Here is a 22,858-nt window from a genome sequence, read left to right as displayed (position 1 = left end):
GTTTTCCAACTTTATTCATCTTCCATCAGTAAAATAGTTTCAAGTGTGATTCCCTCATGTCCAACACTCCCCAATAACAACAACTATTTCTGTACAAGTGACAGTCACATGATGTTCAATAGATCATGGTTTACAATCTGTAGCTGAAGTGTGTTAGAAAGAGTGCAGGGAGTGTTTGCAGTGGACACATATCAGAGAGATGATAAACAGGGAGAAGACCATGTGACTCATCAGAGACACATGTATAAAATCACACACAACAAACTTCATTAATGACTTTCCTCTAATTAGTGACTTTAACACAAACACAATGCATGCTGGTCCTTAGTTTCTAAACACCTTGATTTGATGCGATAAGTGAATGAGTGAATTTAGTCAACACATGCATTGTAAAAGTTCCAAAAGTTCATAGAAATTTGGGTAACACTTTAACTTTTACCACTTTCATTTTTAGATTATAACACCACATGTAATTGCATATTTATATATATATACACAGTTAACACTTGTGTCTCCAACTGTTCAATAAAAGTCAATAAGGCAGGGCAATCTCTCCTGCCCTATAAACTATATGACATGTGAGATGAGTCCAAAGCATTTGTTTTTTAATATTTTATATTATTAATATATCCTGTAGTACAGATTCCACATATCTGCAGCCACATGTTTGATGTGTAATTTATACAAGTGACACACAAAATTTAAACCTTTTTACACAACAATAGTCAGTGGGTTTGGTTCACAAGTGTACTCACTGAGACCAAAAGGCCGTTTCCCCTTATTAAAGTAGTTTATTACAGTGTATAACAGTAAAATAAAAAAACAAACAAAAATGAAAAAAACTTAAAATATCTATGAAATATCTACTGATGCAGATATTTATATGAAATATCTATCTAAGATACATGTGAGATTGAATTTCCTCGGTTCTATCGTTAGATGGACTGAAGAAGACAATGAAAGACTTACAACAGAGCACTACAAACAGAAACTCATAATACATGAAACAAAAATCAAAAGAAAATGATTCTACAGCACTGCCAAAGTTGCCAACTGATCTCTGGCAATGAGAGTGTAAAACTGCAAAGCATCAATCAAAAACTAAACAATACAATAATCTTATGTGTCAAGATGACAACATGCAGTGTTGTAAAATAACAATTTGCGTTATCCTGGTATATCATATATCCTGTTATCCATATTATTCTGACTCTGAATGCCGGTCTCTTTTTCTTTTGTGAAGAAGACCACATGAAATATGCTCCAGCCAACTCTTTCTTCCTTTTTTGCGTCGCTTTTTCTTACTTTCATGTTCAGCCTTTGGACTAAATTCTCCTTCACCTTTTCTTTTATCATCACTTAACTGCCCGCCTCTGTCTTCCATCACATTTTTCTTCAGACTATACAACTCTGATCCCTCTTCTGCAGTATCCCCCTGTCTTTTATATTGGTCACATGGTCTCATCTGTCCACTGTGTACTCTCTGGTTCTCTGTCAGATCTCTGCTTCCTGCTGATCCTGTTTGTCTAAAAGACTCCTTTCTGTTTTGAATATGTCTATTACATTTTTCTGCCACCTTGATTCTTGTCTCATCACCAACATCTTTATGTCCAATTTCCTTTTCCAGTTGCTCTTGTGGTTTTTCCTCCACACCCTCACTACCGTGACTCCCTGACGTCCTTTTCCTTTGTGTACATTCATTGTGTCCTCTCTTCTGCTGTCTGTCTCTGTCACTATCCCTGCTTTCTCCCTGTTTGCCCTCCTGCGCATCATTTGGTTTGTTCTGTCTAAAGTCATTAGCTGTTCTATTATTCATGAGAGAATTTTGTCTTGATCTCTGTTCCTCTCTAACATCACCTAATTTTCTACTGTGCTGGTGTGTCATGGATGTGTCTCCCATTTGTGCATATTTACACTCTATTGTCATTTGTTTCTTGTCTTTCTTAACATCCCTGTTCTCCTCTCCCGGTTGCTCATGTGTGGTAGGTGAAGTGTTACTGATTCCCTGATTCTTTGACATGTTTTCTTCACAATCACCAACTCCTTCATTCTTCTGAAACCCATGACAGGGATCAGAGTTCCCCTTTCCACTCACTGATGCCTTTTCTCTTTCACTAGCTTCAGGTGTGATATCCTCATCTACCTTAACATCTTTTACTGGCTTCTCTTCATTTCTCTGTTTGTCCACACGAACAGAATCTTGCTCCTGTTTACCTTCCTGATCTTCAGTTTTATTCTGTCTAACATTATCTAATGTTTCTTCGCCCTGATGCTTGACATCCTTGTTGTGGTGCTGTTTTGAGGGATTTCTTCCTTTACTTCTCGTAGACTGTTTGTGTCTTGTTGTCTGTTCACTGTTCTGATAATCAGCTGTACTTTCCTGACTGGTTTGATCAACATTGTCTTGTCCCTCACCATGGTTATTTTTCACTAGGATATTTTCTCTCTCTACTGCAGGCTTATCATCTCCAGTCTTTATCTCAGTGTCTCTATTATTATCCACTATTCTCTTCTTATTTTCCTGTTTGTCCACAGTGTAACAATCCCCTCCTGCTGCTTCCTCATCCTTTTTCCTCTTTCTGGTATGACTGGAATCAGACTGGGAGCCTGCATTGGTGGACACCTCCTTGTCTGCAGCTTTCACTGGAAAATGAAACAAAGATAAAAGTAAAATTAATTCAGACAAACTACTAATGTCCTACAATCATTCAGACAACACATCAGTGAGCATAATGGAAATGGTTGCTATCTTACCAGTCTTTTTCCTGTAAAACACAAGATAAGCACTGCTGGATCTAGCAGGAAAAATATGACAAGAATGAAATGTCTGTTTCATATTCAGCAAAATGTATGTTGAGGAAAAATAGATGAAAACTTACTTCATAATGTTATCCATCTGTATTGGCTGGTTATCAGGCTGTTGATGATAAGAATAACAAGGTGTTACATGATGAATAGTTTTTTTTGTCATCTGTCACATAACTGCACAAGATGAACTACTGATACTCTGGGAACAATAACACTGGAGTGGAGGTGATCAGTCTTACCAGTCTGGTAACCATGGTATCATTAAAGTTATACCAACTCTTGTCATCCTGGCACTTGATTGTTGCGGTGTAATGTCCACCTCTCAGATCACCAAAGTGATCAACAAACCCATACAGTTCATATGTCTTGTTCTGAAAACCAATAAAGGACAGAAAAGACAGAAATCAAGTATTGAATTAAAGCTGCAAGCAGCGATGATCGGGCCCTCACACCCTTGCGCACATCGGGGCATGGCGCAGTCGAACGGCTTCTGTCACGGACATGTAGATGTCTCCAGACCCGGGCTGTGTTCAGACAGCCCGAGATAAATGTCACTTCCTTTGTCCACTATTTTACCTGCTGCAGGAGCTGCTGCATTGAAATGTTGTAGGGGGCGCTATGGAGCCAGTTTTCATCAATGACTGAATATTGACATGTAAACGTATTCAGGCCGGGACTCTTATCAAACATGTAAAGTTTCAGGCAGATCCAGCCATGTACACTAAAGTTATAGCAATTTCCTCTGTCATGGCGAAACATCAAATCTCAACGCCACGCCACGGCCACACACTTCAACCATAACTAAATCCTTTGATAACTTTTGATCACATAGTAGTCTAGATGACACACATTGATAATTAAGTCATTATGATGAATTCTGTAGGAGGAGTTCGTTAAAATATAAGACATGCAAAATTGCCAAAATTGACCACTAAATTCAAAATGGCCGACTTCCTGTTGGGTTTCAGCTATGGGTCCAAGAGACTTTTTATGCGCCCTGGCATGATACATGTGTGTACTGTTATTCATACATGTAGGTTTAACGTGGGGCGGGGGCTGCTTTGTTGAAATATTGTAGGGGGTGCTGTAGAGCCATTCTGCCACATTTATGTCAGCCAGTGATATGAAATTACAGACTTTAAGAACTGCCATGTGTGTGCAAAGTTTTGAGTTTTAAAGCATGTCTTGGCCCTTAAAAACAGCTTCGTATTTTGTGGCAAACAATGTGTTGCTTTTGATGAAAACTCAAAAGCTTCACGAGTTATCATCATCAAGGTTTTACACCTTGGCTGACCAAATTTGATGTGTTTCTGACTAACCTGCTGGGAGTAGTTCACAAAAGAGTGGCGCTTCAAACTTCCTGTTGCCAGTAGGTGGCGCTATGACTGTCACTAAATATGGGCCTTTACAGGTGTTCAGACCGGGACTCTTAACAAGCATATGAAATTTGGAAAAGATCAGATCATGTGGAGTCAAGTTATAAGTTATCACCGTGCTACCCACAGGGCGTCACAGCGTAAAACATGTAGCTTCATGTTGCCAGTAGGTGGCGCTATGACTCAGATCCAGTATTGACACATGAATGTGTTCAGGGCGGGACTCTTTCCAAGCTAAAAAGATTTGGGTCTCTTAGGATCATGTATGCCGGAGTTATAGCCATTTCAATTTTCATGGCGAAGGATCAAAATTAACCGCCCGGCCACACCCCCTTGGCAATGTCGAAAACTCACCGTTTTGATAACTTTTAATCTCCAAGGCCTGTAATTGATACTGACTGAATTTGAAGTCGCTGGGGTCAAATCTCTAGGAGGAGTTGGCTAAAGTATGCGGCCTGGAAATGGCAAAATCGGCGTCAAAATCACAGATTTGATCCAAAATGGCTGACTTCCTGTTGGATTTAGGGTATGTCTCCAAGAGACTTGTTGGTGCGTCTGGTCATGATACATATGCATACCAAATTTTATTCTTCTACGACAATCCGTGTCGAAGGGCTCAATTTTCTTAATTTTCTAGGGGGCGCTGTCGAGACATTTTGCTCCGCTTTTTTTATGAGACCCATAAATATTAAATTTTTTTACCACTTCTGATGTATGTGCAAAGTTTAACAACTTTTCGTGCATGTTTAGGCCCTCAAAAATGCATTTGGTTTGGAAGAATAATAATAATTCCTTCAGATCCAATAGGGCCTTCGCACCGCTTGGTGCTCGGGCCCTAATTAAAAATGTTTTAAGAAGTAGAAAATAATCTGTATATAGTATACCTCTGGTATCTTTAGGGTGCAGGGAACATCCACACAGCGGCTGATTTTTACATATTCCATGTAACGATAGTCAAACTCGAACCTTTTCAACAGCAGCACTAAAACCTCTGGATGGTGCTTCATCACACATTTCTAATCAAAATACACAAAAACAATAAGAAGAGATGAAGATTAGTTGGTACCTAAATAAGAAGAAACTATTTGTATCACACTTTGTCCAATAAATCAATACAATGTGAAATGTGTTGCTCTAATCAGACAAATTATCGGTATAATATGACAGAGACTGAACATCTGTGTGTTCTGTCCAAAGACTCTTCAGATAACAGGCAGAGTAGGTGAAATATTCCTATCACACCCACATCACTATACATCATCTAGCTACTCAGTGTAAAGTGCAACAGGACCGCTGGTGTTATCAGCTGTTAGCATCAGTTTACTGCCTTGACTGGTGTTCTTAGAGTTCATGTACACAATGAGTGTTTACTTATAACTCACCATAGTAGCGTCCGCTTTGTCATCACACTCATCACAGTACATCTGGTTATCTCCACTGACATCTGAAGCTTTGAAAAACTCTTTAATCCCATCCACCTGAAATACATTCATGGAAACTGAGTTTTACTTGATACATGGAATATTTCCCATCCTGTGATATATCACAAAGGCCCATGTGAGTAATGTTTGATTGAACCATGAGATTTTATTTTCCTCAGTCACAGTTCTGAACTAAATGTCTGAAAACATTTCATTTAGTCTGCAAATGGCATATTTATTCCAATAAATGACTTCTGGCGAAATAAAATGTTTTAAAGCTGGCAGTTTTGTTCTTACCACTCTATAGTTCTCACTGTAAGAGTCCTTCAATGCAAGAGGTAAACTCCAAAATGGTCCATCAGTGTCAGTCTCTGTGTGACACTTAGAGCATCTGTTCTTATGCGTCAACTGTCCTTGAAATATCTAAAAGAATACAGAGAAAGCTAAAGTGGTATCATCTGAATTTACTCACTAACACTTCACTTAAGACAACAATGTCTGTTAGATTTCATGTTGATAATGTCAATACCTGCGAAGCCTCTGGACTGGTGTGACTTAAAATCTTCTCAAAGTACTCAGCAGCATCACGTTGTTCATGCACTGGAGGTGTAATGAGTACAAATTAAATGTGCTTCTTTACTCGAGGGGTACAGTTATCATGTGACTTTTCAGAAAACTGGTCATTTGTTTAACTTATACTTTATCTGATGACAGCATTGGCAGAAGAAACACTATCTCTAAATCTATAAAATGTGTGTATTCTTAATGCAGACTTTAACTGAGGCTTTTCATGTTAAGAACTACTTTAAGATGTTGCTTCATGTAACCAAATGTAAAATGATCAGTGAAAGATTTTTCCATTTTGTCTTTAAACATTCATGTAAGTCTACTTGCTAACATATACTGTACCTCTACTGATGCCCAGATTCTCTGTGATCTGACGGGTTTGAGCTGTACGCTTTGTTAAATTATCAAACAAGTTTGTAAGATGAAGATCAATATGCTCAGTCTCAGGTTGTTCCCTAAACAAAATAAACACATATTGGCCATGAGTAATGCAAAAAACACTGTAGCGTCACTTAAATATACATGAATAGATAATAAAAGACAAAAATAGCATGGCATTATAAGTTTGGTAACAAACCTTTTCACAGCCTCTCTGAACTCTTTGGTCATGAACAGCACCTGCAGCACACTGTTCAAGTAACATGTAGCTCCCTGGTTCTTTAAGCCATGGTATCTATTGGCTGTTGAAAGGCGACAATCAGTAATGCACGTAAACTACACATCTATCTCCAAAACGTTGTTTTGAATGAAATACTGGCCTTGCAGAGGCGTGTATTTTACCTGGAGGGATAACACTCTTTTTGCTTTCTTTCATTTTGATTCCTTCGATCTGCCGAAAATATCAGTCCACGACTGCCAAATCTTCATCGAGCTGTTATATTAACAATTCAAAGGCACTCCTGAAGATCTTGTTCTCGCGTTTGTCGTGCATGTACACTCGTATCATACAAACCTCTGAATACTTTCTATTTCGCGTAACGCCACACCTACCGGAATGCTGCATTCATGGGTATTGGAAACATTGCATTAGAATCAGGTTTAGCACGACCCACAAGGAAGGTTTATAGTATTATGAGAACCTATTTCAAAACTAAATGATAAAAAATAGAAATGCAAGTAGGATTTGGCTAGTAATGACACATCCTACAATGGTGCTTGCACATTTTGATATGATTTTTCAAAATAGTTCAACACCCAAAAGCATTATTTGTTGTCAGCCAAAATCAGTTGAGGATGTATGTACAAGACCAATTTACAGAGTGAAGTCTAGAGGAGAAGAGGACTATAGTAACATCTGCCCATGCATAGGTGCAATATATTTTTTAAAGAGGTGAGAAATGGTAAATTGCGTAACTGTGTAATTATTTCATCATGAAAGAGCGTTTCAGAATAGGATATATTAAGTATCAAAGACCCCCAAGTGTCAAGTGAAATTTGATAAATGTAATTTTGTCAAAGATAGTCCATTTAAAAAAAACGTGGCTGTAAATGTAATTGTTTAATTTTCTGCAATATGTGGAAAAGGCAGGCTATTGTTGTGACAGTTGAATTAATTATTAACACGTTATTTCTTGTCCTCATGTTGTTGGGGACTTGTTAGATATTTCAGGGCCCTCAGGATCCTATCAACCAGAGAATGTACTGCTCTATTCAAGAATATGTGCTTTGGGTCATTGGCTAGACCTCCTATATCGGCACTAATGGCTTTATGACATGACATAATAATCATTCATGTGACTTCTTGTAAATGCCTACAGGAACTGATACAAAAACCAATCAAACAGGATGTGCCTGCGCGTACCACAAACATATGCCTATGCTTTTGTGGTGTTTATGTAATACTGTAATACAATTGTCAGAAAATATTTAATGTCCAAATGTTCTCATACTGTTGACTTATTTTATATTTTATGTTTACACGGTATTTGTAGTTGTCTGTACTTATCTGTAACACATGGTTCTTTACTTTGCATTTAGCATTTTTTGCCTTTATGTCATTACAAATAATATAATGGATGTGACTTATAATGTGCTTTGAAGAAAACTGTTTTGGTGGCTGGTGATCATAGGCATATTATGCATAATGGGTCCTTATAAATGGCACAGACTATTATCATTGATGTCTTCTATGACATTTTTAGAAGACTTGCCTGATGTGTAACTGTGTTAGTTAATGTTATTTCTCGTATCATGTTCCTGTTATTTTGTCCATCCTTTGTAGACCAGGAGCCTGTGTCTGCTCGCTTGCAGGTTTTCTTCAACAAACCCTGAGTTTCTCTATGTCTCCTCCCTCTTACAGAGCCAGATACTCATCCATTCAGTCCATATCAAAGCGTGTATTGAAGCACATTGATTAGTGGAGGTTAATTGTATGTCAGAATCAAAATCCTGGTTGGATATTAGTTTTTTACTTGGGACTTTCTAAAGTTACTGGTTTTATGTGCATCAGTCATTTCTTTTTTATGTCAGACCCTTAAATGTGAAGGCAGGGGCTACTAAACCAGATTTTACCACTCTTAAAAAGATTTGCTTTGCTCATGCTGCCTGGTAGGCTACTGTTTTGTTTTTTGTTTAACTAATTAGATTTGGAATTTTGACTATTTCTATTCTTCATTTAGTTCACTGTCAAAATATGCAGCTATTAGATCTTGAAATAAATGATCTTTATATATTACATATAATAAATCATAGTCTAGCTTCAGCACCATTAAACACTCAATCAAAGGAGATACAGAAGATAAAAACACATCTGACTGTCCAGAGGTCATGTGGATTCCTGTAAATGACTGTAAATGTAAATAAATGAAAGTGAAACTCGAATCTCAGAGCACAGTAACACAACACAGTCTATTAGATTGATGACAGCTTTATTTAGGACAGGGCGGAGGCCAAGTGCTTGATTCTTTCAGTAATTCTCATTTTAATACAGTACATTTTATACAGTTTACTAAGGTTTACATAGAATATCTGGATTTGGACTTTTGACTACTTTTTCATTATAAAAATATGAAGTTATTAAATCTTGAAATAAATGATCAGGCTGCATTTTAACTGTGAAGTAATCCATGCAGTGAATCTTTTTATTTTAATCAGTAAACAAGTAAACTGGTGCATCATTCTGAGTTTTGACTCTGAATACATGATGTCCTAATGGCCATATGATTACTTACAATATAAAGTGACATGTAAACATTCAATTATAGGAGATTAGAAGAGAAACACACACCTGACTGTCCAGAAGTCAAGTGAATTCCTGTAAATGTGCAAGAGACTGAAAGTGAAAATCAAATGCAAGTGTTTTGACAGTGGCACAACATAGTCTCTCAGGGCAGGGCTCGATGTGCAGGAATTTCACAGCTGATGTTTCACTCACAGGTTTCTGAGTCATTGGCAGAGGTATCTAGATCTAGATATATTTCCTGGTTCAAAGAGTTCTATCAAAGTGTACATAACATTATCTCAGATCAGGTTAAACCAGGAGAACAACAGGAAAAACATGAGTCAGGCTGACTATGGGGAAGATGACAGTGTGAAGGAGCATGACAATAATCCTGAACACAGTCTTGCAAATTGATTCTGCCACAAAGACAAATGTGGTCAAAAGTCTTTAAATGATCAAATCTGGCTGCATCGACAGTGAGAAACAATTTGAATCAGCAAAGTGATTTACTGTTTCCACCTCCTTATAGTTCAGTCCACTGATCATTTGTTTTTATTTAGATAACTTGAACATCTATAGTGAAAACATTCTCAACATCTATTAAACATGTTTTCCAACTTTATTCATCTTCCATCAGTAAAATAGTTTCAAGTGTGATTCTGGCCTTACAGAGGCGTGTATAAATTGCATAATTGTGTAATTATTTCATTATGAAAGAGCGTTTCAGAATAGGATATATTATGTATCAAAAAAATGTAGTTGTAAATGTAATTGTTTAATTTTCTGCAATATGTGGCAAAGGCAGGCTACCTGAAGATTCCCTAGTGTTTCCCTGCTTTTTCCAGTGCTCCCCTGTCTGTTTTTCTCTGTTTATGTTGTGGCCGTGTGTGTGTGTGTGTGTGTGTGTGTGTGTGTGTGTGTGTGTGTGTGTGTGTGTGTGTGTGTGTGTGTGTGTCTGCTCACCTGCCGGTGAGAACCTCCCGGTCGTTGTTTCTGCCCAAGTGGTAGCTTACACCTCAGGCCTCTCACTTATATTTAGTGATTTCTCAAAGTTTGGACTTATGAATTCACCTTCACATCTTTCCTTGACCTCATGACGTTTTCCATCGAGGTCAAAGAAAAATGGTTAGGAAAAGACGATAGGAGGGACTTTTCGACTGCAGCCAGGGTGAACATACTCAGAGTTGATTGAACGGACTGATCAGCTGTTCTTTTGTCTTCATTTTTAGAAGGCTTGCCTGATGTGTAAATGTGTCATTCTCGTGTTATGTTCCTGTTGTTTTGTCCATCCTCTGAAGACCTGGGTACTTTCCACAGTCTATATTTACTTTCCACAGTCTATAGCCCAGGTCTGAAAACATCTACATGCCTGTGACAGAAGCCCTTGGACTGCGCCACACTCCAGTTACTTAGTGTTTCTACACATCCGACAGCAGTGTTCAATTCTTACTTTTTTTCAAGGAGTACATGTGCTCCTAAATAAAAAAAAATAGGAGCACACATATAACTTAAGGAGCACACTGAAAAATGTTCAAGTTTCTAAAAGAAAACAATTCATTACATACATATTTACAATTTATCACATACATATTTAAACTCTTTGTGTGTGTGTGTGTGTGTGTGTGTGTGTGTGTGTGTGTGTGTGTGTGTGTGTGTGTAAATCAAAATTTATGTTGTTTTTAGGGGTGCTCGATTATGGCAAAAATCATAATCACAATTATTTTTGTTCAATATTGAGATCATGATTATTTAACATAATCACTTTTTGTCATTTTTGCCAGTTGCTGATGTTGATATATACACATATATTTTCCACTTGGCTGAGGAGACTATTATACATGTAATCATATATTGTATTAATGATCAAGAAAGACTATAGGGAAGAACTTTAATGCTGAGCTACTGAACTCCAGTCTTCCTAAGTCCTTCCTTCATATATTGTCTTTCTTGATCATAGTATAATCTATGCTTGCGTGCATAATAGCCTCCTCAGCCAGCTGGTAAAAATATGTGCATACATCGGCAATCGGCCACAATGAGTTGGAAATATCAGCATATCGGATATCGGCAAAAATCTAATGTTGTGCATCCCAAGTTAAAAGTCTTTACATTCCTAAAAATAGACTTGATGAAAATTAGGAAATTAATTTGTTTTACACACAAACTCATCAAAGGTTTTCAATTTACTAATTGAAATTCAAGTGAATGGGCACAAAACTTGCATGATTTTTATGGCACAGGTGTGAGCAAGGCAGCCATGTCTCACCCTGCAGAAAATTCTCATCCTCACACAATTGAGATTTGATGTTTCGCCATGACAGAGGAAGTTGCTATAACTTTATTGTAAATGCTCCAATCTGCACCAAACTTTACATGTTTGATAAGACTCCCGGCCTGAACGCGTGTGCATGACAATATTCCATCAGTGATGCAAACCGGCTGAATAGCGCCCCCTACGACATTTCAGTAAATCAGCCCCAACAGCGGGCAAAATAGTGGACAAAGGAAGTGATGTTTATCTACTTCTTGCACAGTCTGAAAACAGCCTGGGTCTGAAGACATCTACATGCCCGTCACAGAAGCCCTTCGATTGCGCCGCGGCCTGACGTGCGCAAGGGCGCGAAGGCCCGTTCAACGCTGCTTGCAGCTTTAATTTTTAACGATATTTCTATTAATCATGATCATCAATATATTTAAGCAGAATATATTGTAGCTGTCTGTACTTATCTGTAACTCATAGACCTACTTCACTTTTTTGCATTTAGCTTTTTTGACTTTATGTCGTTACAAATAATATAATGAATGTAACTCATAATGTGGTTTGAAGAAAACTGTTTTGATGGCTGGTGATCATAGGCCTATTATGTATATCGGGTCCTCGTACATGGCACATTCAATGCCGCAAAGATTGACAAGAATATCATAACAGTGAAACTGTGTTAGTTAATGTTATTTCTCGAGATAAGTTCCTGTTATTTTGTCCATGCTTCGTAGACCTGGGTACTTTCTATGAAAATCACGTTACTTATTAATGTGAAACCTAATCAGAAATGAAACCGAAAACGTCTTGTCTTGTAGCATAGAGACTCGCCTACCACTGCTGTTTGTCGTTATTTACAGCAGACAGCAGCGTAAAATGGAGAAGTGTTATGACCCTCGCGACACCAGTCTTAAATTTGTCGATAGAGATGATGATTTAGATTGTAAGTAGCCGAATTTGTCCTCGGTCAATCCATGAGAAAAAGTAATTTGCATGAAAAGAAAAGTAATTTGAAAATCAGTTTATGTTTTTTGAGCTAAGATAAACACAAGCCTAATGCTCAAGCTTTTAATAACGCTTTCGTGTGTTTTTCTCAGTTCTGTGTGAAGGCTTCAAGTCTAGAAGAGCGCAGATGTCCTGTGGTCATGCTGTAACTCCGACGTCTCTCACCAACTGGTGTCGCAGATTATTAGACGAGGTAGGATGTTATGACCTGCATTTCAAAAATGCTTCACGGAAGACATTTTGAAATGTCGCCGTAGCAAAAGCTCAGGTGTAATGAGGATGAATTCCTTTTAGCTGCTTGAGGTGCTGTTATTGTGCAGTTGAGGAAGTACTACCTTTAAGAAGGCTAATATGCTCCAACTTTTAAAGAAAACACTCTACACTAAAAGTAGTACGGGTACTTAGCAGCAAAATGTAGACTAAAAGTAGTATCAAACGTAAAAGTACACGTCCACAGAAAAAGCATCCTGTCACTGATCTATTACTGTAGGCTATAAAGCCTGAAAATAGCCCTATTCAATTAAGGGGTGGTTTTCATGGTTTTCGCACCATTTTTAGTTGTTTTTACCCAAAGTACACAAATTGCCTCTAAAATATTTAAATAGAAGTAGCCTTTAAAGTAGCAAAAAATACTCAACAATAGCACGAGTTCCACAAAATTATAGTTAAGTACAGTTCTTTAATAAATGTATTTAATTACTTTCCACCACTGATACTGAGGATGCTGGTTCACTGGGTAACTTAGACAGAGTATTAGTAACACCTGTGTTTTTCCTACTATAACAAATCAAAGTTAAAATCCATTAATACTTGGTCATCAGTCACAATATTGACCAACAATTGATTTGACATAGAAATTGATTACAGCAAGTTATGAAATAATCATATATTTGACGATACAACCCTAGAAATACCAAGACTAGGATATTATGTTTCATTAGGTGATAGAGGGAATTAATTAACAAATGTTTAAATGCTATTTACACAGTAACCCTTCACAATATGACACTTGTAGTCAAAGTTTGACCTTGACCAAAAATCAAGACTCCAAGTGAATTCAAAGTCATTCAAATTTCCAGGATGCAGATTCTTGACACTGACATTGTTGACTCATAGCAGCCGTAGAGAATGGCTGTTAGTACAGTCTTAAGATTTTGCATAGTGTTAGTGGCTTGTTTCCAACCTGCGATTCTAATGAATTAATTTACTTTTCAATTTTTCAATAAAGGGTAAAAGCAGATTTGTGTGTGGCTGTTGTCGTCAAGAGTGGTCTTACGTGGAGGTTCGTAAAATGGCCCTTCTGACCCCTGAAGAAATGGAGTACTTTGAAAAGACCATGGCTGTCAATGCCATCAGGGACAACTTTCATGCCAAATTAGTAAGTGTCTCATTGAAACCACAATATTTAATAGCTGTACTTGAAAACAACATTTGCTATTTAAATGTGTTCTTCATGCTAATAAAATGGTGAAATATAATAATATCCTTCTCTATTTTCCCTCTTCTTTCACCACCTACAATATCACAGTGTCCTGGATGCAAATCTTCTGTGGTGAGAAAGGATGAATCTAATCTGAGTGTCCGCTGCACATTTTGCACTGCTAATAAACAAAAGCCCTATGAATTCTGCTGGCAGTGTTTAAGTGAATGGAAAGGTCCATCTCCAAGATCAGACCGCTGTGAAAATGATGGCTGCTGCAACAGTCTACTAGAAACACTGAGAACCTGTCCAGACATCGTCTTTGACAGAGTGGTGGTCTCTGGCTGTCCCTCCATCCGTGCCTGTCCCACCTGTGGTGCACTGGTGCAGCATGACAAAACAAAATGCAAAAACACAGTCTGTCTCCAGTGCAAGAAGGAGTTCTGCTTTGTTTGTCTGAAGCTAACTAAAGAGTGCATGATGGGAAACACAGCGTATTACGCACTCTGTTCTAGCGGTGTAGCACCTAGACAGACCTCTATACCTGTATGGCAGCAGAATTAATGTAAACAACACGAGACCATATGTGCTTTGGTTTCTGTTGATATCTGTCATAGAGGCATCTTTCTGGCAAATATAATCATCTTTGTGTTTTGTTGATGAGAAATTGGCAACTAAATGTAATCATCATAACTAGTCTCTGAAATGTGAAGCATTTATCAATTCAGAAATTTGAAACTTAGCTGGAACATACATATACTTATCCTTTCATATCCACCACCACATTTTGTTATTTGTTATCCTTTCTTTGTGTGTCGCTTCTTTAATGTCAGCTAATTGTAATTTAGCCCTTGTAATCTCCACAATGTTACCCAATGTTTGTATATTTTTTGACAAACATGCTATTTGTTTAACTAAATAATTTCTGTTTCACATAAAAATAGTAATTTAGACCTGGATTAAAAAATCAAACCAGAAAAGTCATATTTTATTCAAGTTTCTGTACTGATTGTTGATTGATTGATTATTGATTGATATTGTATATCACAGAAACCCTAAAGGCAAACAAATGTCAAGTGAAATTTTATAAATATAAATTTGTCCCAAATAAGCCAGAGAGAAGATGGAGAAATTGTATTGCTAATTAACTAATTATTTATCTAACATATGAGATAATGTCTAGTCCTCATATTGTTGGGGACCTGCTATAGATATTTCAGGGCCTATAGTTTTCAATGAAGATGCACCTAAACATCATCAAATTTGACAGGAACACTTTAGTTTTCATCCAAAACTCCTGAGAGAAGGTCTTCCTCTAAGCTAATTCTACAGACTGCAAAGAGTTTGCTCCTCTATTCTTAAAGACAAGTACCAAGCAAGGGGTTCCCCTTCTCAATGGATCGATTGTGCTCACAACAAGGCCAGAGAAAGACCTGGAGAATCTTTAATGAAAGAGTTCAGCTTGTTTGATAACATGATGAACAAATGTACAATGCGTTTTACATTTCTCGTATGAATAAATTTTAAAAAAAGAAATTCACGTGCTTTTCCCGTTTTCGTCTGCAATTGGAATAGATATTTAACCAAAACCAGAAAACAACTTGTTTTTCACTTTTATTGTTATATCTGTATTATCTGCCCCTACTGAATCTCTACAAAAACACTGTCGCTGACCATGCATGCTATAAGATAGATAGATAGATAGATAGATAGATAGATAGATAGATAGATAGATAGATAGATAGATAGATAGATAGATAGATAGATAATGATCAATGAAGTTACGCTGCTGTGCCTCGTGCGTAAATGCGCACAGCGTCTGTCTTAATGGGGAAAAGCACGTATCGTTTCTGCTGCAGGGGGGTGATCACTGCAGGTATTTAATAATCCTTCCTCTGTAGCTCAACCAGGAAACACTGTCTATTAACTTTTAATTTATATTAGATCCTAACCGGTCCTGCCGGCGTATCTGGAGATTTGAATAATCAATGATGTTTCGCTGCTTTCCACTTTTTCTTTCCCTGTACAGTGTTTCCATGTCGAGCTGCAGTAGAAGTATTATAACAAAAAGAAGGAATTTCGACTGTAACGTTGAAAGATATCTACTTGAGTTTATTAAATACTTGCAGGGATCACCCCCATTAAGAGAGACGCTGTGCACATTTACGCACGAGGCACAGCAGCGTAACTTGTATTATTTAAATCTCCAGACACGCCGTTTTACTTTACACGAAAAACGGCAACAAAATAATGCGTTGTATATTTGTTTATCCTGTTATCATACAAGCTGAACACAGCTTTGGACGGAGGGTACACGGACGCACAGCTTGTATCAACCATAACAACTTTAAAGCACAAACAAGTCAACATTTCAAGGTGTTTGGGTTTGTATGTGGTGGTTCTTAAACTATTATATACATTATAGGCTATTAACAGATTATAATCGGCATATTAACCATAACACAGTAGTCTGTCTTTCAAGAAAAAGGGATATGAGATTTATTTAGTCAGATGATGCTTTTAATTCAACATGTTTGAAACTTAAGAATGAGTGATGTGTACAGTAGTAGATTTGTAGGTCTAACATGTTCTGCCTATCTTTGATACATTTCACATTACTTTTCATACTATAATTGGGATTCAGGAGGGTGAGTGTGACTAAGCATTCTCAATGTGACAATTTCGTTTCAGTTTTGTGGCTGGTAGCCTGTATTCCTTTTTTAAAAATTCAATTCTGACCATTGTAATGAAGTTACTTTTCAGCGTGTTGTCCACGTTTATGTAGCTTGCATGAAAGATGCGCTTTTTGTAGTCTATCTTCAGAGCATTGTAGTTTCACCACGGCAGACCCACGTCAATAACATCCGCCGTCTCATAATTACGTATTCGAGTGTAAATGCAGTCAGATTCTCTCAGCACAACGATTGTCCTTTCCTAAGTCCTTATGAGTTCTCCTTCACATCTTTCCTTGACCTCATGACGTTTTCCATCGAGGTCAAAGAAAAATGGTTAGGAAAAGACGATAGGAGGGACTTTTCGACTGCAGCCAGGGTGAACATACTCAGAGTTGATTGAACGGACTGATCAGCTGTTCTTTTGTCTTCATTTTTAGAAGGCTTGCCTGATGTGTAACTGTGTCATTCTCGTGTTATGTTCCTGTTGTTTTGTCCATCCTCTGAAGACCTGGGTACTTTCCACAGTCTATACTTCTCACGCGCATGGGCAAAGGTCACACTGGCTTCTTAACGTTTCAGTTGACGGGAAAACAAATGTGAAACCTAATCAGAAATGAAACCAGAAAAGTTTTATCTTGCATAGCATGTCATTTCACAGAAGACAGCGGCGTAAGATGGACCCAAATTTTTGATGGCTTGCACGTTTCAGATTAGGATATATCATATATCATAGATCCCCAAGTGTCAAACGAAATTTGATGAATGTCATTTTGTAATAGATAACCCATCATAGCAAAAAATGTAGTTGCAAAATGTAATTGTTTAATTTTTCTAGAATAAATGGAAAATGTATGCTATTGTTTTAACAGTTTAATTAATCATTCATTTAAAACATTATTTCAGTCCTCATGTTGTTGGGGACCTGCTTCAGGGCCCACAGTTTTTTATACATCAACCAGAGAAAGGTTATGTGCTTTGGGTCATTGGCTAGACCTTCTATGTCTGCGATGAGGAGACGTTGTCTGCTTTACATAGAGAATCAGAGAGAAGCTGTTTATTTTTTCTATTACAACAATTTATTTTTCAAAAATCTGTCAACAAGATGTACATATTGTAATAAAAGTCTGGGCAGTAAAGCCTTGGAATCTATTAGCATCAAGGGTCTTTAGAAGATATGACATAAATCAGCAGAAGCACGAGGAGATGATGATGATGACGATGACGATGACGATGACGATGATGATGATGATGATGATGATGGTCTCTGCCTCTCTCTAAGGTGTCAGAGCTGTCAGTCCTCCAGGAAGTCTCGCCACCAACTGGATAACTGACATGTGTTGGATTCCATATCCAGACAGCAGGGTGGCGTCTCCTTCCAGCTCCTTGTTTGTGAAGATCAGCCGTATATCTACACACACACACACACACACACACACACACACACACACACACACACACAAACAAAATAAATTCATCATTGATCGTTAAAATTTAATCGCAAGTTGATTTAATACTCAGCTGCATTAAATGTTATTATTGCTATTGGAAACACAGTGAATATCGCAGGTGGCAGTGAGTTATGAAATAGTTCAAAGCTACGTTTGTATTTCAAAATATACAACAATGAATTGCATTTGAAAACATTCGACATGTATGAAGTAAATACTTCAATTTTCTAGCTTAAGTGTGTCAGATGGCTAAGCTCACTCATGGCACTGTAATTTTCTATTCATCAGTTTTAAGTATAGCTATTACCTTCTTCCCAATGAAACTTATCCGATATTTTCTTCTTCAGCATCAGCACAGTCATGCTCTTCATCTCCTCCTCTGTGGTGCACAGGTCGATCATTTTCATCTCACCTGTAATCCCGAACACCTTGACCTGGTAGATTTTACCCATTTTATTCACTATATTCGTGTGTGAGGCTCACCGGGTTTAACAGGAATGCAGGTTGACTGTGTTGTTCTCGATAAACGGGATGCTACCTACGTCACAGAGGGCACGCCTATTTTTTTTTAACGATATTTCTATTCATCATGATCATCAATGTATTTAAGCAGAATATATTGTAGCTGTCTGTACTTATCTGTAACTCATAGACCTACTTCACTTTTTTGCATTTAGCTTTTTTGACTTTATGTCGTTACAAATAATATAATGAATGTAACTCGTAATGTGGTTTGAAGAAAACTGTTTTGATGGCTGGTGATCATAGGCCTATTATGTATACAATATGTCCTCGTACATGGCACATTCAAGGCTGCAAAGATTGACAAGAATATCATAACAGTGAAACTGTGTTAGTTAATGTTATTTCTCGAGATAAGTTCCTGTTATTTTGTCCATGCTTTGTAGACCTGGGTACCTTCTATGAAAATCACGTTACTTATCAATGTGAAACCTAATCAGAAATGAAACCGAAAACGTCTTGTCTTGTAGCATAGAGACTCGCCTACCACTGCTGTTTGTCGTTATTTACAGCAGACAGCAGCGTAAAATGGAGAAGTGTTATGACCCTCGCGACACCAGTCTTAAATTTGTCGATAGAGATGATGATTTAGATTGTAAGTAGCCGAATTTGTCCTCGGTCAATCCATGAAAAGAAAAGTAATTTGCATGAAAAGAAAAGTAATTTGAAAATCAGTTTATGTTTTTTGAGCTAAGATAAACACAAGCCTAATGCTCAAGCTTTTAATAACGCTTTCGTGTGTTTTTCTCAGTTCTGTATGAAGGCTTCAAGTCTAGAAGAGCGCAGATGTCCTGTGGTCATGCTGTAACTCCGACGTCTCTCACCAACTGGTGTCGCAGATTATTAGACGAGGTAGGATGTTATGACCTGCATTTCAAAAATGCTTCACGGAAGACATTTTGAAATGTCGCCGTAGCAAAAGCTCAGGTGTAATGAGGATGAATTCTTTTTAGCTGCCTGAGGTGCTGTTATTGTGCAGTTGAGGAAGTACTACCTTTAAGAAGGCTAATATGCTCCAACTTTTAAAGAAAACACTCTACACTAAAAGTAGTACGGGTACTTAGCAGCAAAATGTAGACTAAAAGTAGTATCAAACGTAAAAGTACACGTCCACAGAAAAAGCATCCTGTCACTGATCTATTACTGTAGGCTATAAAGCCTGAAAATAGCCCTATTCAATTAATTTACCCATTAATGATGATGGAATTAAGGTATTTATTAATGAGTATTTAAGGGGATAATTCATGTATAAATTATTGGATTGAAATAAATTAAAGTAAGGTGTTTGAAAAAAAAAAATTTCAATCAAGGGTTTTGTGCCCCTTAAAATGGACCAAAACCCTGGAAAACTACCCCTGAGTTTCCCCCTTAATTAGAAAATTAAGGCATTTAAAGGTATAAATTAAGGGGTGGTTTTCATGGTTTTTGCACCATTTTTAGTTGTTTTTACCCCGAGTACACAAATTGCCTCTAAAATATTTAAATAGAAGTAGCCTTTAAAGTAGCAAAAATACTCAACAATAGTACGAGTTCCACAAAATTATAGTTAAGTACAGTTCTTTAATAAATGTATTTAATTACTTTCCACCACTGATACTGAGGATGCTGGTTCACTGGGTAACTTAGACAGAGTATTAGTAAAACACCTGTGTTTTTCCTACTATAACAAATCAAAGTTAAAATCCATTAATACTTGGTCATCAGTCACAATATTGACCAACAATTGATTTGACATAGAAATTGATTACAGCAAGTTATGAAATAATCATATATTTGACGATACAACCCTAGAAATACCAAGACTAGGATATTATATTTCATTAGGTGATAGAGGGAATTAATTAACAAATGTTTAAATGCTATTTACACAGTAACCCTTCACAATATGACACTTGTAGTCAAAGTTTGACCTTGACCAAAAATCAAGACTCCAAGTGAATTCAAAGTCATTCAAATTTCCAGGATGCAGATTCTTGACACTGACATTGTTGACTCATAGCAGCCGTAGAGAATGGCTGTTAGTACAGTCTTAAGATTTTGCATAGTGTTAGTGGCTTGTTTCCAACCTGCGATTCTAATGAATTAATTTACTTTTCAATTTTTCAATAAAGGGTAAAAGCAGATTTGTGTGTGGCTGTTGTCGTCAAGAGTGGTCTTACGTGGAGGTTCGTAAAATGGCCCTTCTGACCCCTGAAGAAATGGAGTACTTTGAAAAGACCATGGCTGTCAATGCCATCAGGGACAACTTTCATGCCAAATTAGTAAGTGTCTCATTGAAACCACAATATTTAATAGCTGTACTTGAAAACAACATTTGCTATTTAAATGTGTTCTTCATGCTAATAAAATGGTGAAATATAATAATATCCTTCTCTATTTTCCCTCTTCTTTCACCACCTACAATATCACAGTGTCCCGGATGCAAATCGTCTGTGGTGAGAAAGGATGAATCTAATCTGAGTGTCCGCTGCACATTTTGCACTGCTAATAAACAAAAGCCCTATGAATTCTGCTGGCAGTGTTTAAGTGAATGGAAAGGTCCATCTCCAAGATCAGACCGCTGTGAAAATGATGGCTGCTGCAACAGTCTACTAGAAACACTAAGAACCTGTCCAGACATTGTCTTTGACAGAGTGGTGGTCTCTGGCTGTCCCTCCATCCGTGCCTGTCCCACCTGTGGTGCACTGGTGCAGCATGACAAAACAAAATGCAAAAACACAGTCTGTCTCCAGTGCAAGAAGGAGTTCTGCTTTGTTTGTCTGAAGCTAACTAAAGAGTGCATGATGGGAAACACAGCGTATTACGCACTCTGTTCTAGCGGTGTAGCACCTAGACAGACCTCTATACCTGTATGGCAGCAGAAATAATGTAAACAACACCAGACCATATGTGCTTTGGTTTCTGTTGATATCTGGCATAGAGGCATCTTTCTGGCAAATATAATCATCTTTGTGTTTTGTTGATGAGAAATTGGCAACTAAATGTAATCATCATAACTAGTCTCTGAAATGTGAAGCATTTATCAATTCAGAAATTTGAAACTTAGCTGGAACATACATATACTTATCCTTTCATATCCACCACCACATTTTGTTATTTGTTATCCTTTCTTTGTGTGTCGCTTCTTTAATGTCAGCTAATTGTAATTTAGCCCTTGTAATCTCCACAATGTTACCAAATGTTTGTATATTTTTTGTCTTATTTTATCACTATATTACTTTGTTCCTTTGTCCTCACTGTGGGACAACTGTCAAGCCCACAGCAGACAATGTTATCCTTGTAGAATTTAACTGTTTTTCTTGTTAAATAAAAGTTAAGATACAAACATGCTATTTGTTTAACTAAATAATTTCTGTTTCACATAAAAATAGTAATTTAGACCTGGATTAGAAAATCAAACCAGAAAAGTCATATTTTATTCAAGTTTCTGTACTGATTGTTGATTGATTGATTATTGATTGGTATTGTATATCACAGAAACCCTAAAGGCAAACAAATGTCAAGTGAAATTTTATAAATATAATTTCGTCCCAAATAAGCCAGAGAGAAGATAGAGAAATTGTATTGCTAATTAACTAATTATTTATCTAACATATGAGTAATAAAAGTAGAAGCATGTCGGGGGTGGGTGTATTGGGTATTCAAACAGCAGGGTGGAGTCTCCCTGTAGCATGATGATGAAGGGTTTAGGTAATAGAGCCAAAGAAACACAGAGCCTAATAGATCTACATGTGTTGTGTAGCACAAAAAGCTCTATACTGATCTAGTCAGAAAGTAAACCCTAAGTTTCGCTTTTGTAGTTCAGCAACCAAAATAGGAGTTTTGTATGACACAAGATTTGTATACTGCTGATGTAAAATTTAATTATCAAACTTTCTATAATGTGATACAAATTAAAAAGAGATTTGAAAGTTTTAGGAATTGTTGTAGGTCACTAAAACCCTTTCAGCGAGCCATGGTGAACACTGTACAACAATCAAAGAGCCTGAAACTCTAAATTACAGCTTACTGTGCTTCATTTGTCAGAAAATAGCAATGCGACTTTCTTTGCGTAGCGTATGCCTCCTAATATCTGCATATTTAAGCAAAGATGAAGCATTAGAGAGGACTTTTACCTTTTTATTTAACAAAAAACATGAAATTTTCACCGGAATGTAGCAATAAAATGAGAGCAGAGCAGTCTCCAAACTCTCTCC

At 37.2% G+C, this 22,858-nt stretch overlaps 4 protein-coding genes across 4 annotated transcripts; 2 read left to right on the top strand and 2 right to left on the bottom strand.

Moving 5' to 3' along the window:
• Window positions 1–645: 645 nt before the first annotated feature.
• LOC137174462 (cylicin-2-like) lies at window positions 646–5,657 on the bottom strand. Its single transcript, XM_067579758.1, has 5 exons — window positions 5,567–5,657; window positions 5,069–5,200; window positions 3,022–3,179; window positions 2,755–2,795; window positions 646–2,643 (listed from the first exon to the last, which is right to left on the bottom strand). Exons 1-5 carry the CDS (start codon window positions 5,606–5,608, stop codon window positions 1,202–1,204), a joined length of 1,815 nt encoding a protein of 604 aa, XP_067435859.1. The 5' UTR covers window positions 5,609–5,657; the 3' UTR covers window positions 646–1,201.
• On the bottom strand, window positions 5,649–7,102 carry LOC137175171 (ubiquitin carboxyl-terminal hydrolase 46-like). The gene is made up of 6 exons (XM_067580878.1): window positions 6,953–7,102; window positions 6,750–6,852; window positions 6,515–6,627; window positions 6,135–6,205; window positions 5,903–6,028; window positions 5,649–5,717 (listed from the first exon to the last, which is right to left on the bottom strand). The coding sequence occupies exons 1-6, from the start codon at window positions 6,984–6,986 to the stop codon at window positions 5,649–5,651; spliced, it is 516 nt and encodes a 171-aa protein (XP_067436979.1). The 5' UTR covers window positions 6,987–7,102.
• A 4,122-nt stretch (window positions 7,103–11,224) lies between these two features.
• Window positions 11,225–15,444, top strand: LOC137174427 (E3 ubiquitin-protein ligase RNF19A-like). Its single transcript, XM_067579687.1, has 4 exons — window positions 11,225–12,535; window positions 12,690–12,790; window positions 13,826–13,975; window positions 14,126–15,444. Exons 1-4 carry the CDS (start codon window positions 12,469–12,471, stop codon window positions 14,579–14,581), a joined length of 774 nt encoding a protein of 257 aa, XP_067435788.1. The 5' UTR covers window positions 11,225–12,468; the 3' UTR covers window positions 14,582–15,444.
• Window positions 15,445–19,002: 3,558 nt separating this feature from the next.
• Window positions 19,003–21,981, top strand: LOC137174562 (E3 ubiquitin-protein ligase RNF19A-like). The gene is made up of 4 exons (XM_067579944.1): window positions 19,003–19,257; window positions 19,414–19,514; window positions 20,774–20,923; window positions 21,074–21,981. Exons 1-4 carry the CDS (start codon window positions 19,191–19,193, stop codon window positions 21,527–21,529), a joined length of 774 nt encoding a protein of 257 aa, XP_067436045.1. The 5' UTR covers window positions 19,003–19,190; the 3' UTR covers window positions 21,530–21,981.
• Window positions 21,982–22,858: the final 877 nt, after the last annotated feature.

Source organism: Thunnus thynnus, chromosome 22 (genome assembly GCF_963924715.1).
Source record: "Thunnus thynnus chromosome 22, fThuThy2.1, whole genome shotgun sequence".
In the NCBI taxonomy this organism is placed as follows: Eukaryota; Metazoa; Chordata; class Actinopteri; order Scombriformes; family Scombridae; genus Thunnus; species Thunnus thynnus.
This window is presented reverse-complemented; position numbering and strand designations above follow the sequence as displayed.